The 13,373-nt window shown below is 40.0% G+C and overlaps 1 protein-coding gene across 6 annotated transcripts in view; it reads left to right on the top strand.

Moving 5' to 3' along the window:
- The window catches only part of MYO5A (myosin VA), a 285,827-nt gene that overhangs the window by 205,084 nt on the left and 67,370 nt on the right, over window positions 1–13,373 (top strand). For 5 of the 6 annotated variants that reach the window (XM_077474307.1, XM_077474309.1, XM_077474308.1 and 2 more), the window contains exons 21-28: window positions 409–648; window positions 790–1,038; window positions 4,378–4,471; window positions 4,644–4,789; window positions 4,871–4,984; window positions 7,983–8,123; window positions 10,885–10,938; window positions 11,121–11,348. In XM_077474307.1, the coding sequence (XP_077330433.1) occupies window positions 409–648; window positions 790–1,038; window positions 4,378–4,471; window positions 4,644–4,789; window positions 4,871–4,984; window positions 7,983–8,123; window positions 10,885–10,938; window positions 11,121–11,348 (1,266 nt within the window). The remainder of the gene's footprint in view (window positions 1–408; window positions 649–789; window positions 1,039–4,377; window positions 4,472–4,643; window positions 4,790–4,870; window positions 4,985–7,982; window positions 8,124–10,884; window positions 10,939–11,120; window positions 11,349–13,373) is intronic. The other variant, XM_077474306.1, reaches the window with a different exon arrangement.

Raw genomic sequence — 13,373 nt, 5'->3', positions numbered from 1 at the left:
GCTCTTCGCACAGGTGGTAACGCTCAGTACACCCATGTGAATAAGGCTTAACAGAGGTTTCCTGGCATTTTTTATAATTTATTGGGCCCAACTTGGGCCAAACAAATAATTTGCATGCTAAAGACTGCTTGTGCTGAAATATACTGTAGTAGCTCATGCTACATACAGTAAGTGGCTCTTTCTTTTGGAAGCCGTATGATGAACTTCCCCTCTACTCCTGAGTATAGAAAAAGTTGGTTGCATCGCATCTCTGCCATTTAGGAGAAGCCTTGTATTTTTAATCAATGAACACAAGTCTTCCTCTGATTCGCCTGAGATGGACAGATGACATCACAATCTCCACAAATCTCTCATGATTTATAACTTTATAATTGTGTGTGACTAAAATGTTTCTTCACCAACTTTCAGATGCTCAGGATACACAAGGCGACCATCATTCAGAAGCATGTTCGTGGCTGGCTAGCTCGTGTGTCTTACAAGAGAAGCATGGAAGCCTTAGTCTACCTTCAATGCTGCTACCGCAGGATGATGGCCAGGAGGGAGCTGAAGAAGCTGAAAATCGAGGCACGCTCTGTCGAACACTACAAGAAACTCAACTTTGGAATGGAGAACAAAATCATGCAACTGCAGCGTAAAGTTGATGAACAGGTACAGTACTGGGTTTATTTGTTATGTTTGAACATCATATGACCTTTTTTGAAGGCCTTTCTATCATGCATATTGTTTCAATATGGTTTTGTTAGTGATGTTCTTCTGCAAAGCTTTAATTTTATTTTACATTGTGTGCAGCACAAGGACAACAAATCTTTGCAGGAGAGGCTGACCCACCTAGAGATCACCTACAACAATGAGAAAGACAAGTTGCGTAGTGATGTGGACCGCCTTAAACATATTGAAGAGGAGGCAAAAAATTCTGCTAACCGGCTGATTACTCTGCAAGATGAACTTGCTCGGCTTAGGAAGGAACTACAGCAGACACAGACTGAGAAGAAGACCATTGAAGAACATGCAAATAAATACAGGAAGGAGACCGAGAAAGTAAGTTTCAGCCATATTCTTCATGGATCTCATGTATGACTTGTCTAAAAGAATAACAGTCAGTGTTTTCCTTCTAGCAATTAATCTGAGTCTCTCTTTCTGGCTGCTAGGACAAGCTATAAAAAACAAGAATCTATTTGGCTGCTTGGATAAAATTAGACACTTGGTAGCTGAAACTCAAATATGCCTAAACACATCTAGCTGTAATGTCACTTGTAGCTCATGTCTAATGAGAAACAGTCACGTCTTAAGAGTTTTAAATATATGAGAATAAAAGTGGAATAATACATAATTTGTGCTGCTGCATGGACTAGTGGGGATGTTCCAGCTGCTGTCAGATGAAAGCATTAAATTGATATTAAACCTTTTATGTATTTTTTAAATAACAAGCATGCTGTACCCGCTTACCCGCTCTATGCAATGATTTTGCACAGAGCAACCCCAATCTTCGTCTTCTTGGATGCCCCGCCAGCGCTTCTGGCTCCTCCCTCCTTCTGAGTACCTAAGGGGGGGGGGGGGGGGACTTGTGCGGGCTGGCTCCCAATATGACACAGATTTGATAAAAATTGCTTGTTTATAACTAGAAGCTATCTGCTACATCCCAAAAACAATGTAGAACTGAGGAAAGGGCCCCAGATGGACTTTGAAGGCAGTAGCCAACCAGGTAGTAGGAGTATAAACCAGTAGAGAATGTATAGAATTAAAATAAGTTTTATTTAGCCATAAAAAAAAAAAATAGTAGTAGTAAATGCCAAAGGTAAGGTTAAAAGCAATGACATATATGCAGGCATAGCATCATACAGTAGAAGCAATGCTCGCTATCAACATAAGGTCTCATAGGTTAGGAGGCCAAACCGTGGAAAGGTTCACAGAGGTCCCAACATCAAAATATGTTTCAAAATATGATATTCTTACTTCAGGGAGGGATCAGAGCATATTGGAGTACTCTAGAAATAGTAATTACATGTCAGTATGTCATACAATGCAGCGAAGTATTGATACAGGCAAAGCCTCTTTCTTTCTCTCTCTCTCTCTCTCTCTCTCTCTCTCTCTATCTATCTATCTATCTATCTATCTATATATATATATATATACAATCTCCATACTTAAAGGGGTTGTAAAGGTTTAAGTTTTTTTTTAAATAATGAACATATCATACTTACCGCCACTGTGCAGTTTGTTTTGCACAGAGTGGCCCTGATCCTCGTATTCTGGGGTCCCTCGGCGGCTGTCTCGGCTCCTCCCCGCAAGAGCTAACCCCCCCCTCTGGGAAGCGCTCCCCTGTGATACAGTCTCAGCCATAGACGCCGATCGTATCGTTTGGCCCCACCCCCCCGGCACGCCGCGTCATTGATTTGAGTGACAGCAGCGGGAGCCAATGGCTGTGCTGCTATCAATCATCCAATGAAGAGCCCACAGGAGCTGGGGGAAAGAAACAGGGGATCGTGCCCATGGAGATTCGGGGCTCAGGTAAGTAAAACAGGGACTCGGGGGGGCAGAGAGTGCAAGGTGTTTTTTTCACCTTAATGCACGGGATGCATTAAAGTGAAAAAACACGAAGCTTTACAACCCCTTTAAAATACTCACATGTCTACGTCAGCACAAATATTTGCAGTAACAATTGTCTCCAAACTCAGCCCCACCGCAGTTGCACTTGCACAAAGAGGGTGGTAATATGGGGTAAGCTAGCCCAAAATGTGGAATAGAGAGTCACAAAAAGAACCTAAGATGTGGGATGTGATTAATGCCAGTTGCTGCGCACAAGGATCACACATGAGTTGGAGCCGTTCTACAAGTAAATAATTATTGTGCAAAGGGATCAGTGCTAAGAAAGTAAAAAATGGAAAGTTTAAAGCCTATACTGAGCTGAAGAGCTAAATAACCACCTTGGAGACCATGTGCTTTGCCCTGCCCCACACTCCTGTGTCACAGAATTTGATTGACAGCAGCAGGAGCCAATGGCTGTCACTGCTTTTAATCTGCCCTGTGGGGAGGGAGAGCGCTGCTGCTCTTGTGCACATCATGGGATTGAGATTGGGCTCAGATAAGTATAAAGAGTGAGCGGGGGATCCTGCAGCACAGAAGGTTTTTTACTCTAATGCAGAGAATGCATAAAAGTGAAATTTCACTCTCCCAATCAAAATTGATTATTTTTAGTCCTCATGCTGCTAGCATTAGTAAATACACAGGAAAGTATATCATATTTACTGGTTTTACACGTTTTTGTTTACATTTCTTCGGTTACTTCCTGTATTATTCACTAGGCAAATTTATGTCATACATCCCAGGGGTCTTCAGGAGAGCAGAAGGGGTTTTTCAGTTAAGAACACTCTCCTGTCTGCATGCTTGAGTTAAAGTGGTTGTAAAGTTATTTTTTTATTTTATTTTTTAAATAACAAACGTGGCCCCGAACATCCTCTTCTGGGGTCCCTCGGTGGCTGTCTCTGCTTCTCCCGAAACTACTTCTCACGTTAATGCGAGCTCCCTCGCATGGTGAGAAGCACTTGCGGGCAAGCTCCCTTGATACAGCCGGTGGCTATAGCCGCTCGCTGTATCACACAGCCCTGCCCCCTGGCGCGCCGCGTCATTGGATGTGATTGACAGCAGCGCAAGCACTGCTTTCAATCCATCCACTCCAGCCAATCAGCGACGAGGTTGAGTGGCGAAGAGGACGTCGGGGTTGAGCGCGGGACTTTCGAGGGGTCAGGTAAGTAAAACGGGGGGGGGGACTGGGGGCGCCGGGACTGTGAGATGTTTTTTTCACCTTAATGCATAGAATGCATTAAGGTGAAAAAACATTTACCTTTACAAACCCTTTAAGGGCAGATGGATTCCAGGAAAAAATGCATCAATGCAAATTAATCATTTGTCCTTACTCAAGATGGCCATGGCAAAAAAAAACAACAAAAAAAGTGATTTCTCAACAAAATAAAGCATGAAGACATGGGTGGTTGGGTTTGCTTTAAATATTAAAAATGAATTAAATGGCGTTTTTGGTTTGTGGTGCTCAGATGCAGTGAAGATCTCCTTTAAGATGAAAAAAAAAACACTTTTAGGCTTTAGAACCACTTTAAGGCTTCTCAAGCTTTCAGAGCCCTTTGGCCTTTTGCAGACCAACAGAGGTTTGGAGTTAGATAGTATGGTACCAAGTTATGTTTCCATACCTTTTGAAGCTGGATGGTCCAGGTGTAGACCTCAGTGTTGTCTAGTAGCGTATGTTGGTACACTGTTCCCATTTGTCCCTATACTCTGTGACTACTAACCTAGTATAATAAAGGCACTGGAAGAATCAGGGTATTTTATAGTTGTAGCATAAAGCAAGATTCTTTTGTTTTACAGCTGGTTTCTGAGCTGAAAGAGCAGAATGCATTATTGAAAACCGAGAAGGACGAGCTGAACATCCTAATCCAGGAACAGGCTAAGAGAATGACTGGTAGGTACTAAAATAATACTAGAAAACGTAAAAGCAATTGAAAATAAAATCAATATATTATTGCATTCTGTGTAGAAGGTGGAATGGATTTGCCCTATAGTTACTAAATTCACTTTTTTATTAAATGATTTGGCATGCTTTGTGATCATTGTTGTTGTTTTGTGCCCGGTAGAGGATATGGAGAAAAAACTACTGCAAGAAACAAAAGAACTGGAACATGAGCTGAATGATGAGAGGTCAAGGTATCAGAATCTGCTCAATGAGTTTAGTCGGTTGGAGGAGCGATATGATGACTTAAAGGAGGACATGAGCACCATGGTGGGTTGAAGTGAAAATAGGAATAGCAGGGGGTATCATGGAGTATCTTTGTGTACCAGTCTAATCTAACTACTGTTGCAGACCGTTCCAAAACCAGGACATAAGAGGACCGACTCCACCCACAGCAGCAACGAATCAGAATACACCTTCAGTTCAGAGATTACGGATTTAGAAGACCTAGCTTTCCGTAATGAGGTAAGGTCATCTAATAAGGTGAACCTAAAGTTTTTTTCTAATATAACATTTCAAGAATTTTCCATTGTTGTTGTTTTTTACCAACCAACTTACACTAGAAGCTTTTTATCACTTAGGATTTAGTTCTAAAAAACAATCTGTTCTAACTTTATTACAATCTGTTTGCTTTACATGCAACCAACGCTGCCTCATTCTGCTTCAAGCAGATTTATTGTCGTCAGATGCCCCCCCCCTTTAATTATTTATCATTTTTATGAAGAATTTATGAAATGGTGACTACTGCCTACGAAAAAGCAAAATTAACCTTTTTTTAAAATAGCGTAAACACACACACACACACACACACACACACACACACACACACACACACACACACACACACACACACACACACACACTGAAATAGACATAGAACTTAGTTTCCAGTATTGGTTGGATTCAACCTGTAAACAGTTTTGTCAGAGAATCTATGGCAATTGACATAATGGCTATATATTTCCATTAGTGTTAACAATCCAGTGTGGATCTTATGGAAAGAATAAAAAGTGACATATATGATATAGTCTGTCGCTGGCATTAGCACAGAGTTTTTTGTTTTTCTGGCTGCCTCTTTTAACCCCTTCCCGCCACTGCCTACCGTCCCTTTAAATACATCTAAATACAAGGAGGCGGCGTTCCAATCATGTGACTGCTGTAATTGGCAGCGGTCGCATGATCAGAAAGCTCCCAATTGCAAGTATGCATCGGGAGCTTTCCAGTTCCCATTCATGCCTGTATACCTAGTGCCACATATCTGTGCCCACTCTGCGTTAAAATCCACTCGCCAAGAGGGTGCATATATGCACCAGATCAGCAGGAAGTGGTGAACATAGTTTTATTACCTGTTAATCCTGTCAGTAGAAGTGTCATTTTCCACTACATGTAACGGCTATGGGCAATGGGATTCTTAGATGGACATGCTTTAGGTTCAAGAAAAAGTAGATTGGATGTTCTGGACTTCTATCTTTGTTCCATCAAGTGAAATGTGTAGGGTGGGATTTGATGGATTGACCTCTGCAGCTTTACATCAAGGCAAGATGTCCCTTAAGAAATCCACTAAACTGTAAACAAAACATTCATCTTATGAGTCCATAAAACGTAATTGCTGATAATAATTTAATCACAAAATAAGCAGTATCCCATGCATTTTAGGGGTCAGGAGATCCCCCTTCATCGGTGCTCACACTTAGTTTATTTCTGAGAGAAGGAAACAATGGACAACGTCAACTAAGTGCAGTATATGGGAAAAAAACTTTATTAAAAATCACAAGTGGCAACTCACAAGATGCATAAGGATGAGGTCACGGCTACATGTTTCGGAGCCTAACTGCAGGCTTAAAAAATAAACAGTTACATGTAGCCACGCTTCCCTCCCTGCGGCCCACCCTTCCAGTCCTTTGCATTCAATGTGCTCCAGGATTTCCAGTTTTGTTTCTTGTCCTCCACCACTCCTTACAATGGCATCTGTTTTATGGTTCCTGAAGGCACAATGTAGATCAACAGCAAACCACGCTGGGTGAATGACAAGCTCTTATCCTTGTGCATCTTGTTGCCACTTGTGATTTTTAATTAAGTATTTTCCAATATACTGCAATTAGTTGGCACCCTCTCCAGTTTCCTTTAAATATTGCAGATATTACTTCAGTCTCATTGAGGAGCTGCCACGGATATCTTTGGACCTATGGACTTTTTAGTATTCATGTGTATGATTATGTTGTAGTTTAGCTTTATCCCTACCTGTGCCATTCTCGATAATTCTTGGTCTTCCTGAGAGAAGGGAGACTTTTTTGACCCCTGAAGCACATTGGATAAAGTTGTATGGGACCCATAAGATAAAAGTTTGGTGCTAAGTTTTCATGTAGTTTTAGGTGGACTTTAAATAACCAACAAAAAGCTGAAAGCCCAACTCCCGCTATTACATTGTAAGCAGTTACAGTAAAAACATTTTTGGGTTTCTTTTAGAAAAAAAGAAAAAAAGATTTGGATCATATAAATACATGGTGATTGTTGTAAGCAACCCTGACAGTTAACAGAAAACTATTTTTCTTTATAGTCGTTTTTTTATGCAATATTAAAGAATATGGTAATTCCAGGCATTGTTTATTTTTACATAGTTACATTGGTCCAGTTTGGACCAATGTAACTATGTATATACCATACCTGACCGATGCCCCTGGAAGATGGAAATCACTGAAGTGGATACCACTACTCCAGTGATCTCTATTTGTTCCTGGGTCCTGTGCTGAGCGGCCAGCCTCATGTATTCTGAATACAGGAGTTCACCCACTTAGCTCAGGTGCCATTGATTAGACCAGGTGGAGAGCGTGACGTCACCTCAACGTGACTTTTCCACTTCATTCAATCTGAGAACACTTTGCATTCATTCAGAAGCATTCTATAAATGGTGCCCGTACTCAGTAGCCAAACTCGGTTGCTCAGTACGGGACCTGGAAGAAAGTGGGAATCACTGGAATAGCATTGTCCACTTCAGTGATTTTCCAGCTTCCAGGGGCATCAGCCAGGTATGGTATATACATAGTTACACTGGTCCAGCTTGGTATGTAAAAATATACCATGGCTGCAATTTATCTTTAATTCTTTCTCCATTATCTAGACCTTACTAAATACACTTGTTTACTACTTATACAAGATAAACCCAATGATTATACTCATGAATAAACACACGGCAGTTTTCACAGTGATTTTTACAGATTTTTATTTTTTTACAATTATTATGTTGCTTTGTAGGGACAATGAATGGTGGTTGTTCCAGGGTTCTCTATCCTCTAAAATGACCAATATTTAGATGCTTACCAGAAATAAATCTGTTAAGGGTATCCTACTACTGAACTTTCCCCTACTACTGAACTTAACATTGTGAAAATAAATAATAAAATGATGGATCTCGGCTAACTGATTGCATCTTGTGTCCATTGTACCATTTCTGGATATTCCTTAGGAACCAATTGATAAGAAGGCTCTGGACATGTCCCTGTTTCTTAAGCTTCAAAAACGTGTGAAAGAACTGGAACAAGAAAAACAAATTTTGCAAGACGACTTGGATAAAAAGGAAGAACAGCTTAACAAAGCCAAAAGTCAGGTATGCTGAGTCTTAAAATACTGGAGCTTTATCAATTCATGGTTAACTCAAGAGTCACCCTGAGAATAACTAAGGGTGACCATATTTTTTTTTGTTTTTTGACCAGCCAACGGGCTGATTGAAGAAAGATATATGGATTCCTCTATCCACACAAGCTAGGCGCATGGTAGAATCCTCCCCACTGGGATATTGCGTTCTGAAAGCAGGACTTCTCCACTGTCAGAATACACTGATCAATTGCTGCAGCTGATGATCACCAAAAGATTTCTAACATTTCCATTCTAAATAAATCTGACAATCAGATATTGTTGAACCGGGAAGGCCATACATAGCTGGAAATTTGTCTGATTCCTACTGAACCAGCTGAATTTCGATCTATCTATGGCCAACCCTAGACTTTCTGTGTTTGACCAGAATGATATAGATTTTATTAACCTCTTGGCGCCAATTGCACGCAAATATGTGGCTTCCCAGCGGAAAGACCTTGCCGCTGAGCGACTGCATATTTGTGTGCATAAGTGCAAATACTGCTGTTCCGGGAGCACGTGCCAAAGCCCTGCCCCACCTCCTGGCATAGCAAGCCCCTTAAAGTGGTTGTTAACCCACTGCAACAAAATCGTCTTATCCCCTCTGTACCATAATAACAAGTATCCCTGTGTCTGTGTTATGTAAAAAAATCTTCCGATTTGTACCTATATGAGCTCCGCTCCCAGCGCTCAGCTGATTCCACAGCTCTCTTCATTCTCTGGCTCACAGCTCCAGTGGGCAGTGGCCGGAGGCTGAGCACTCCCGCTGACGTCAGCCGGGGAGGAAGAGAGGAGAGAGAGAGCTGAGAATCAGCTGCAAGCGGAGCTCATATAGGAAGATTTTTTACATAAAACAGAAACACAGGGACACTTGTTATAGGTTATAGGTTATAGCCAGGCAGGATCAGTAATGTTTTTTAGGTGTTACAGGGGACCAAATGACACCGCACAAGCACTGTGCTGTATAACATGCTTTAAGGGAACAGGAGCTGTTTTTTTTTTTTTTTTTGGGTTCACAAACGCTCTAAATGGCCGGCGGCAGCCGATGCCAAGGGGGTAAAGTGGAAGGCTTTTTATCTCTTAACCTCTTCACACCGGAGTACGCATATATGCAGTCCGAATGGACCGTGGGGCTGCATATATGCATATCTGTCTTTGTGCTGGGAGCGCTCCTCAGCGGGAGCCCCAGGTTCTGTACTAACGATCGGTACCCGGAACTCCCAGTTCTGGGTCACCTGATCACTGTGATAGCCTCTGACTGGCTATCACAGTGATCAGTCACCGTGAAGCTGGCCCCTGAGTCGCTCTCTCTCGCTCTCTCTCGCTCTCTCTCTCTCCTTGCAGAGAGAAAAGAAAAACTGTAAAAAAATAAAAAAATAAAATAATAATAAAAGAATAGCTAGATCAAGGTTTGTTCTAGGTCAGTACCAGGGATAATGTTTGGGTCAAGTAAGGGTCGAAAGTCATGGTCAGTATATTTTGGGCATGATTTTTTTTAAAAAAGCATTTTTTTTCCTTGTCAGTGTGTTTTAGGTAGGATTAAAAACAAAACAAAATGCGCACTGTTGTTTTTTGGGCTGTACTACGGGTACATACAACTAAAATACACATATGTAGTATCACTGCGATCATCAGGAGCAGGACAATTTATTTTGGGTTGTTCTTTGGTGGTAGGTTGTGATAGTAACAAAAAATATACAGCTACATTTTACTTTCTTTTTTTTTTTTACTATTTTGGGCCAGTTTTTCTATGATCATAAAAAAAAATCAGGAGATATCCATTATCATTTACCACCAAATGAAAGCCGAATTTGTCCTTAAAAAAAACAAAGTAGTTGTCATGATATGTACAGTTTTTCTAACACATGTCAAAATTGTGCTTAGTCATTAAAATTTGTTTTACCCTTTAGGCATGTAGAGGTTAAAGGATAACAAAACCAAAGAGCAAAAATGTAATCTATTCCAGTCCTTAGATGATGGCTGCATTCTTTTTTTCATTTTTTTTCAACATTTTTAGCAAGTACAGGCACTACTTGTTTATGTTGTCAGAAAATGAATGTCCTTGTCACTTCAGTGAACTGACCTGTAAGCAGAAAAAAATGTTTTCTTATTTGTATGAACTACTAAACGTATCACCCTCTATGTAACGTAAAAAGGCAGACATGCTTGAAGTCCACCTGGATTTCAACCATGGATCCGTCCCTAGATACAATAGAGGAGTGAATGTAGCCACTCATGGACAGGAAGACTGCTATTTTCAGGATCACCAGGTGCAAATAATGGAAAAAAAGCATTAAAAAAGTAAACTAAGCCTCTTTAACTAAGAACCAATAAGCTGAAATACCTGTATATGAAATGTATGTTTTTGGCTTTAGATCGCCCTGATAAATGAAAGACCCGAACCTAAACAATAATGCACTTTTGACATATATTACAGAACTGTGTAGCAAGACAACTCATTTATTTGTATATGCTTTTGTCTGGCAGTGCAGCCATAGACAAGCTTCTCCTCTCTATAGTCATGAAAAGTCACATAACTAAGATGATATCTCCCAAGGGTGCCACAGAAAGTTTTTTATATATGTGTGTATGTGTATATACACACACTATAAATACGTGTAATTCCATATATATATATATATATATATATATATATATATATATATATATACATACATTTTAGCAAATTAATTCAGATTATTGATTTGAATCTTTAAATCTCTTTGCTTTTTCAGCAGGAGGCAAAGTCACCAATTCGAGGGACAGAACTGGAATATGAGTCTCTCAAGGTAATATAAAGATAAATTTAAAGCAAATGATCGCTCCTAATCAATCAGAGAATAAATTCACAAGCAAACCCTTCTCTTTTTTATCAAACCAAGTATCCATTTTCGGTTCTTTGTGATTTGGGTGTAATTCCATAAATGTGTACTGCCTCTACTAGGTTATGACATTATAATGTGTCTTTCAGCGTCAAGAACTGGAATCTGAGAACAAGAAGCTGAAAAATGAGTTAAATGAGCTCAGGAGAGCTGTCACAGAGAAGGCCTCCCCAGATCCCTCTGGACCCCGGGATCAGGTCTACAAGGTGCTCTTGGAACAAATGACGTCGGTCAGTGAAGAGCTGGAAGTGAGAAAAGAAGAAGTACTCATTCTGAGATCACAGCTAGTGAGCCAAATGGAAGCCATTCCACACAAGGTGAAAATCCATTATATAATGTTCTAAGATAAGGATAAGCCAATTTAGACTGATGAATGACAGAAAGAATACATGAACAATACATCTAGAACTGGTAGCTGACCAATATTTGCATTAAAGGATAAGTTCACCTTTTTGTAATATACAATACACATATTCAGGGTGTAAAATGTTACAGATGCAGCACTCCCCGATCCCCCCGTTTTGACAGCGAGCAGGGGATCTTCTCCCCCACACTTGCGGTCACAATTTTAAAAAACCCAGGTCTCTGCCCACCTGGCCAAGTCATTCATTCAAAGAGTTCTGTGAATGTGAATGCTACAAGTACCAACAGCCTTTGCAGGTGTCAACTTGTAGTTCTGAATAAACTACCAATAGCGCTGTTGAGCGCTCTAGGTAGTTAATTAATGCTTCCTGTCGGAATGTAATTGCCTTCTCGTACGAGGTATGAGCAGACATCTTACACAGACAGTCTGCAGGAGTCCTGCATTGTACTCACGATCTGCTGATCTGATGATGGCAAGTGCAATGCTTTGCAGGTTCATAGTAAAAAAAAAAAAAATAATTTCACTTTTTTTTTTTTACAAAGGTGAACTTATTCTTTAAATGGCTGATACGGCGAATGTATTTGCCGCTAGACATGAACATAATAATGGAAAATTCCAAGCAAATCACAACATATGTGTAGACAATCAGATTTCCTAGATTGATACATTTTCCAAAAGCATCTTTCATCACAGGCTGATCAGATAGGGATACCTACTTTGCCGTTCAACAACTGACCCAAATGTTCCTTTAAAACACAATCTGTAAATTAATACATAGAGTAATTAACTATAAGCAATAATATATTTAATACTGGGAAAGTATGCGTAAAGAATATCAATTTCCAAATTCAGGTTACCCTTATATATGACCATAATATTAAAGTATATTCATAGCCAACATTTTTTTAGCTTTGGAAAAAGCAGGAAAAAGCTATAAATTCTTTCCCGTCTATGTCCCATTGGTACACTCACCTTTAAGGAAAACATAATAAATGAACATATTTTTGTATTTATTATTTAAAAATTAAATATATTTCCTTGGAGCCTGCAAAGCATTGCACTTGCAATCAGTAAATTGTGGATGCAATGTCAGGCTCCTGCACACCTCTACGGGCTTTCGGTTAGAAAGAGTAAAAGGACTAGGAGTGTACTGATCAGTGCACTTATAGTCAGTTGAGAACTACAAGCCTAAAAAATGTGACAGCGGCTGCAGGGGAGAAGAACCCCCACCCACTGTCACAGGGGGAGGTTTAGGGGATGGTGGGGGTTGCTGGAACATGTTAAATGGTACACCCTAAGTACATTATGGGTGTAACATCTAGTAACATGTTCTAGAAGGAGAACTTGGCCTTTAAAAATTAACTTCAGTTCGGTCTTAAGTAGTTTTGCTATTATATTTTCAGTTGTATGGGATCGTTTTTTAGTGCAATCTTAAAATGGAACTAAACCCATCAATTTGACTGTTTTCCCCAGAACAGTTGCATTCAATGCAAGCCATGATTTCCTTTCCAAGCAATGAAGTGGCCGGTCTCATAACTGATGTGCAGCACCATGGCAGCTGCAGATCAAACAGGCTAAGATGGCAGCTTACTTGGCTGTAAAGGAGGGTTTAGTTTAATATTAAGGTCATGTGTTTGGCACCCATTCTCTTAGGACATGCATGCTTTTTGTAAGCAGCGACTTAACCATTGAGGCATATATAGTCAGTTTGAAAAACACTTCCCGTAATATGGGACAAAAAAAAAGAAAAAGTAAACCACCACTAAAGTGTTCACATTCCCTTACAGAGGAAGAGTAGTGCAATATTAGTACATTATGTATTGATCTTGCTGAGAAGACATGACTGATTTACTTTTTTCTTTTTAATTTGCTCAACAATTTTGTGGTAATAAAGGATGATAAGGTAACAATTAATCCTGTTTTTAGCTTAGCTTTATGCATGCAATGCAATAACCTATTTTGCTTTCATGGAACCACA

Source organism: Lithobates pipiens, unplaced genomic scaffold (genome assembly GCF_037356315.1).
Source record: "Lithobates pipiens isolate NorthernLeopardFrog02 unplaced genomic scaffold, aLitPip1_a1.2 Scaffold_8, whole genome shotgun sequence".
NCBI classification, from domain to species: Eukaryota; Metazoa; Chordata; class Amphibia; order Anura; family Ranidae; genus Lithobates; species Lithobates pipiens.
The sequence above is the reverse complement of the archived record's forward strand: the minus strand, read 5'-3'. Positions and strand labels throughout refer to the sequence as shown.